At 44.7% G+C, this 6,694-nt stretch overlaps 1 protein-coding gene across 2 annotated transcripts; it reads left to right on the top strand.

The window, feature by feature from the left end:
• The first annotated feature begins 1,714 nt into the window (after positions 1 to 1,714).
• On the top strand, positions 1,715 to 6,306 carry LOC147245113 (glycerophosphodiester phosphodiesterase 1-like). Of its 2 annotated transcripts, XM_086185780.1 has the most exons (6): positions 1,730 to 2,309; positions 2,920 to 3,095; positions 3,207 to 3,312; positions 3,451 to 3,543; positions 3,953 to 4,164; positions 4,807 to 6,303. In XM_086185780.1, exons 1-6 carry the CDS (start codon positions 2,046 to 2,048, stop codon positions 4,952 to 4,954), a joined length of 999 nt encoding a protein of 332 aa, XP_086041906.1. In that variant the 5' UTR covers positions 1,730 to 2,045; the 3' UTR covers positions 4,955 to 6,303. The 2 variants fall into 2 exon arrangements, with proteins under 2 accessions (XP_086041905.1, XP_086041906.1); XM_086185779.1 differs by having other exon boundaries at positions 1,715 to 2,309; positions 3,207 to 3,543; positions 4,807 to 6,306.
• The last annotated feature ends 388 nt before the right edge of the window (positions 6,307 to 6,694 follow it).

The following is a 6,694-nucleotide window of genomic DNA, read 5'->3' as shown; positions in this document are numbered from 1 at the left end:
TTTAATAGCTTCCATGTCATGTGACTTTTGAACTCAATCGGTAACACCTCTTTATTGAATTTTATCAGCTGCCATACTGAAATTAAAATTCAAAATGTTATATATATATATATATATATATATATATATATATATATATATATATATATAAATGTAGGGAATGATTATTATTATTGTACATGTACACATATATGTATGTAAAATCATTCACTACATTCTAAATATTGTAGCTCAGAATTCAGTTTTTTTCAACATATTGCAAATGTCTTAATTTTGTTCTCTCAGTTGCCTCCATGTCGTGGGCTCTGTTGAGTCCACAGGAGGACCGCTTATTAGTTCTAGACTGGGAATCTGGGCCACACTTCTTTTTAACTGTTTGTTGTCACACCTTGTATTTTTACTGCATATTTGAATGAGCAACAATAACGACAACAAGCATTGGTTGTTTTCATCAGCTCCCATGTCACTGGACCTCAGGACTCCCAATTTGTTCCAGGTTTTATAACAATGGAAATAAAGGACACACCTTTATTGGCTTTGTCTCCATCTCCTGGTTGAGTGGGGTCAGCTGCTGAAGAACCTGTTCCTGCTCCTCGGGGTCTGCTTGGGCCTCTTGGCGCAGCTCCCAGAGCTCCTCGCTACTCTGCGCAGGCCACCGAGTCCCAGGTGATGTCAGGACAGGAGCCTCCTCTCACCAGCAGGGTTGTTGTTTTGCTGCTGCGGCTCCTTTTCGGCCTCTCAGATCAAATTTGAGCTTGTAGACGACATCCTCGTACCTTGAGTTCATCTCCAGCTCGTCTGAGGGCGTGGGTTTCTCCCTCTCGCGTGGTTTCTTGTAGCTTCAGTTAAATCTACAAGATCTTTCACCTTATCTTCTTCCTGTATCAGTTGGCAGTGACCCAGGTGTGCGAGCAGGAGGACAGGGCAGGAGCTGACCCCGGGACCAGGACTGTGGCTGACCAGGACTGATGAACTGACAGGACACAGGTCAGTCACTCAAGAAAAGGCAGGAAACAAGAAATGACACACAGCTTCACGCGAAGTTAAACATTTATTTTTAGACACTTCCAAGTCATTTGACCTTGGGGGCTTCAAATCCATCCATCCCTCCGTACATTTTCTACCTGGATGGGTTCCAGGTCATGTGACCCCCATGACCTCAAATTAACCCACATATTACAACTACAATGAAAACATAAGACACCTATTTTTTAAATTGCATTTTACATACTCTTTTATTTTATATTAATATATAATCCATGCTTTTTGAGGGGGATTTATTAATACTGGTTCGTGAATTTTGCATCATATAATATTCATAGAGGTATCAGAAAAATATATATAAAAACGAGAAGTTTGACTAACATTCCCAGTCTAGTAATAATAATAGCTAATACTGAGTTTCACTAACTTTGTCGAACGATGTCGAAGCACTGAAATAAAGTTTTTCTTTTTTCAAATATTAATTTAAAATACGGTTCATGAATCACCAAAATAAATCTGATATGGGGAAGTCTGCACGAATTAATTACCAATAATATTGAATTTGTTTCATTCAAACAGCAATTTATTGACAGTCCCTTGTTTCGCCTCAGTCTGAGATGAACGAGTTCGTCTTCAAAATAAAAGTAAGCATTTCTGAAAATATGGAGTCGATCTAATGATTTGGTCACGAGGAATTCATCAATAAATAATTAACGGAAAATAGCTCCGATTTCATCGAACATCAATTTTCAACAAAAGGCAGGAGCCGGTGTGTGTCCCACTGGTCTGACCGGATGTTCTTCTCCTGGAGCTTGACGGTACCGACCGCAGCGACTCTCGCATCCTCTGCGCAATGACGTGGTAGAACTGCTGGTTCTCCGGTCGTCTGTCTTTCATCTGCTCTCTCACATCTCCAACATGTAGTTGGTCACCTGACAGCAGAACTCCGTCCATGGCATCATCACCGTCATCATTCCCATCATCCTCATCCTCAACATCTCTCTGGATCTACCTTTAAACCATTCTCCGGTGCGGTGACAGTCATCTGAACATCCCGTGTCATGATGCTGCAGAGTGGGGATGAAGTGATGGATTTCTCGGCAGCCTTTCTGCTGGTTCTCTTGGGGACGAGGAGCGCCACGGGGGCTTGTCTCCTCACCGCATCCCTTTATGTATTCATGATGATGTTCCGGTTCTCTCCGGTGCCGATGGAGCAGGCTGGACGCGTCCTGCGGCCCAGGGAGCCTTCAAGCGGCGTCCCGGTGGTGGCACACCGCGGAGGGAGTCACGACGCTCCGGAGAACACCTTAGCGGCGATCCGAGAGGTCAGCCTGACATCCCGCAGCTGGAGCAGCGCGCTGTATCTGCTCCACCTTTACAGAGCATTTGGTGTTACCAGGCAAAAATGTGACATGACGTGACGTGTTGGTTGTTTATCTTTCGTGTTTCAAATCCATTCGCACCAATTAGTGAAGCAGGTTCACCTACACAGGAAATGAGCCACGGTGCCATCAGCGTGATGAAATCTATCGTTGCGTAACCGCACACTTCTGGAGTGCTGAGTCAGCTCGACTTGCAGTTTCATAACACTCGCAGTGATTGTGATCATGTCCTTCACTCTTGCAAAAAAACAAAAAATTTCAGCTGTATATATTTTTACCTTTTTGTTATATCATAAATTGCGGGCAGCATGGTGGTGCAGTGGTCAGCACTGTCTCCTCACAGCAAGAAGGTTCAGGGTTTGAGTCCCAGCGCCATCACAGGATCTTTCTGTGTGGAGTCTGCATGTTCTCCCTGTTCCTGTGTGGGTTCTCTCTGGTACTCCAGCTTCCTCCCACAGTCCAAAGACATCAAGAGGGGATGAGGCTGATTGATACTCTAAATTGACTGTAGGTGTGACTGTGAGTGTGAATGGTTGTTTGCCCCCCATTCTAGGCCAGGAGGAATGGAGCTACAGGAGTGGAACTGGATCTGAGCTTCACAGCTGACGGAGTGCCAGTTCTGATGCACGATGAGACTGTGGACCGCACCACCAACGGCTCCGGTCCCATCGGCCAAATGCCGTTTGTTCAGCTCAGGAGACTTGATGCTTCCGCTCGCCACCGGCTCAAGTACTGCGAACACTTCAGCTAGCCTGTGTATCCCCAGAAAAAGAAACCAACTGCAATATCAACAAGTGCCGGTGTACCACTCCAGTTTCACCTCCTGTGGTTTCCCGCCAGGCAGAAGTTCAGCGGTGAGAAGGTTCCAACTCTCCAGGAGGCGGTGGAGGAATGCATCAGACAGCAGCTGACCATCGTCTTCGACGTCAAAGATCACCCAGACAAGGTGAACGTACTCACTCACACCCTCCTATCGTCTGCTCATCCAAGAAAGGTCGCTTCACTTTTTATTAACACATTTCTGAAGAAAGTTGATGTCCTGCTGACTCTGCAGACGATCTCTAAAGTTCTTCTTCCTCTCCAGGCTGCATCACTGCTTCATGACATGTATAAAAAGTTTCCGGTCCTTTATAATTCAAGCATTGTTTGCTCCTGTGAACCTAAAGTCATCTATAAGGTAACAAACAGGACTTCATTTTGAAAGTGATTCTTCTCCCAGAAGTTCTTTGTTGTCTACTCAGTACTCAAACATTTATCTAGAGCTAATAGAGATGGGCTTTTTTCAGTTTTTCACCACATCCTTCTGCCTCTAAAATATAGAAAGAGCCAGCCACACATATTTAGCTTGAAGCTAATGGCGACTGGTGGCTAACAACAGCAAAGCGGTCCAAAAATGTCTGTTTTATTGTATAATCCATGTCTTTTGAATCCAGCTGTACCCTAACTTGAACCAGCTCACCATAGCGCCCCTCCGCAATCATTCATGATTGTGCCGAACGGAAAATGAGGAAGATGAGATGTGGACTGTGATGGAGACCTTTCTGACTAAGCCGGGTTTCCCTAACGCGACTTCTTTCCACCCACAGATGCGTCAGACCGACCCCAGCGTGGTCACAGCGCTCATCCACCGGCCCTGGAGGCTGAGCCGCTTCGGTGACGGTACTCCACGGACCTTGTCAACGTGGCGTCAGCTGTGGACGGGGCTCCTGGACGTCTTGCTGGACTGGGCTCATCACCACATACTGTGGAGGCTCTGTGGAGTCTCTGCCATCCTCATGCAAAAAGACTTCATCTCAGTGTAGGTGGAATTAATTATCATCGCCGTGCAAAAAAATTGTCAGGATGGAGTAAATAATCGGACTGCATTGCTCTTCTGTGTTCATTTCATTGTTTGGTGCAGCAGGAGAGGACCGGCGCGCTCCTTCTTGTACTGAGGAAAGTCCAACGAGGGCTGGAACATTTGCACTTCTGCATATTTTTCAGTGTAAAATGTGCACGTCCCTGTAAAGAGGAAATAACTGAATCAAGGATCTAGTTTTTGAACCAATACTTCATCCGCAAAGTGTTTTGCCTTTCAAGTACTTTTAAATAGTTGTCTTGAGCTCACAGATGTTGTTTCCCTCCTGCATCACTCAAGGCTGCAGAAAGAACCGGCCACGTATGTCTAGCTTGGAGCTAATGGCGCCCCGTGGCCAGCTACGACAAAAAAACAAAACAATAAAACCGTCCAAAATGTATGAACCCTCAGGCACATCCTCCGCTATAATCCACGTCTTGATCCAGCTGCACGCTCACAACCAGCGCCCAGCACCACTAAACATCCTTTCAATAAAAAAAAGAAATTCTTCAGGTAGCGAAAATAGAAATGTTTTGAACCACATAAATATTTCCCGCTCTTATTTCACCGAGGTCTTCCTTTTCTCCTCCTTCCTCCGTCCAGGGACTACGTGCAGTACTGGGCTGAGCGAGGAGTGGCAGTGGTGGGCTGGACTGTCAACACGGCGGTGGAGAAAGACTTCTACCAAAACCGGCTCCAGATCGGCTTCATCACCGACAGTCTTCTGGAAGATTGTGATCCTCACTACTGAACGATGAGGATTGGATTTGAAATTAGTTGTGAAATGTGGCTTATCCTCTCAAAGAACGGGTCATACTAAAACATACAGAGGAAGTTCTTCTCTTTTTTTTTTTTTTAGAGGAAGAAGGAAGCTTGATATTTGGTGCTAACTAGCTTTGCTGAGAGAGTCAATCAAACCGAGCCTGTATGATATCACAGATGAGAACACATTGTTGCCTGTAGCTGGCATGCAGGTAAATTCCCTTTAAATTTACAGTCACATAAAACCAGGATGACTCCGCCTACCAGCAGCAATACCTCCAACCCTCCTGGAGCAGGGATTAGGATTACCTGTAAGATTATTTCTACCTTCTTTCCTAATCTTGCAGAGGCTGGTCCATCTTTAAAAACACATCAGTGTATACGATGTTATTGTGACGTTAGCTGTCTTTGACTCACACAAATGCCTGCATACATGCTTTCTATCCAGAGGACCTGTTACGTGATCGTCCTGTGACTTGACGCGATGAGCTTCACATCGTTGCCGCTGCAGAAATACCTATGAAACTTTGATACGAGTCATTAACAGAAAAACATGTGAAGAGGACAAACTAACTGCACTCGAATGCCTCGATGACTCCATTGAAGCCTTCACTCCGAATGGCTGAGCTGTACAGTAAAATGCTGCCTACTGTTATGACCGTACAGAATAAAAAACTACATACAGCCTGTATTATTTCACATTACACTTCCAAAATATGGACTATTTTTCTCAAACTTTCAAATACCGACACGTGGAGCGGTGTCCTGAGCTCATAAAGACATTTATCTCTCCCTCATCACTTCTTCATCACTCCAGAACGTAGAAAACTGATGGCAAACAGCAGCTACAGAAACACTCTCAGGGGCGCCAACCAGTATAATCCACGTCTTCTTGATCCAGCAGTGTGCTCAGTAGTCCATAAAAAACACTTTTGCTCGAATATATAAAAAAAAAACCCTCACAATTCTTGCGGTTCGTTGCTTGATCACTTTAGACGTTAGCTTGATTATTTTTGAGCAAATCCAAGTGCATATCACTGCACGTGCGGCTGGAGAATGAAGACAGGCAGCAGCTGATGCACTTGGGAGTTCCTAAACAGAATTTTGTCGAAGGTTTTGCAGTTATTTGCTGTCAGTTGCCTTTAGCTTGCAGCTAAATGAACGTGGCTGGCTCTTCCTGCATTCTGGAGTCAGGAAGAAGTGACAGGAGTGAAAAATATCACCTACTTGTAAGTGCTTGAAAGTCAAAATACAATTTATGCTTGCAGTATCTCCTCTCATGTTTTGTAATTATTCAGTTTGTTGGATTCGCGTTCCAGTTGGTTTCATTAGGACTCCCTTTTTAAAAAAAAGAGTCAAGGTTTTTGTGTGTGTGTGTGTGTGTGTGTGTGTGTGTGTGTGTGTGTGTGCGTGCGCGCCCATGCAACTGCCTTGTCTCACCTGTGTGTACTGTAAATACAGACACGTTGGACAGATGGTGGTCTTTCCACCACAAGAAAGCGTGTTTTTGGACTTCTGAGTGGGCTTTATTTCTAAAAAAAAAAAAAAATGTATTGAACAAAAGCAATGAGCCTCATTCATGAAATGAAGTTACGCACAAATGTGTTCTTACACGGTCTGAGACCGAATGAGACACTCGGTTCTGTCTAGCAGCAAGCAAGGACAGGGAGCTAAGAACATTGAATGTCTCTGCAGTCTGAAGGCTGAAATGAAGGTTAAGGTGACGGTT

Source organism: Aulostomus chinensis, chromosome 18, assembly GCF_037954235.1.
Source record: "Aulostomus chinensis isolate RoL2024-O1b breed Wild chromosome 18, RoL_Achi_v1.0, whole genome shotgun sequence".
In the NCBI taxonomy this organism is placed as follows: domain Eukaryota; kingdom Metazoa; phylum Chordata; class Actinopteri; order Syngnathiformes; family Aulostomidae; genus Aulostomus; species Aulostomus chinensis.
This window is presented reverse-complemented; position numbering and strand designations above follow the sequence as displayed.

Bases quoted from the DNA above. Each gene is read 5' to 3' on its own strand.
- LOC147245113 (XM_086185779.1), top strand. From the start codon at position 2,046: ATGATGCTGCAGAGTGGGGATGAAGTGATGGATTTCTCGGCAGCCTTT. The intron at 3,544-3,952 runs GTAACAAACAGG...TTCCACCCACAG, and splicing joins AACCTAAAGTCATCTATAAG to ATGCGTCAGACCGACCCCAG. The intron at 4,165-4,806 runs GTAGGTGGAATT...TCCTCCGTCCAG, and splicing joins CAAAAAGACTTCATCTCAGT to GGACTACGTGCAGTACTGGG.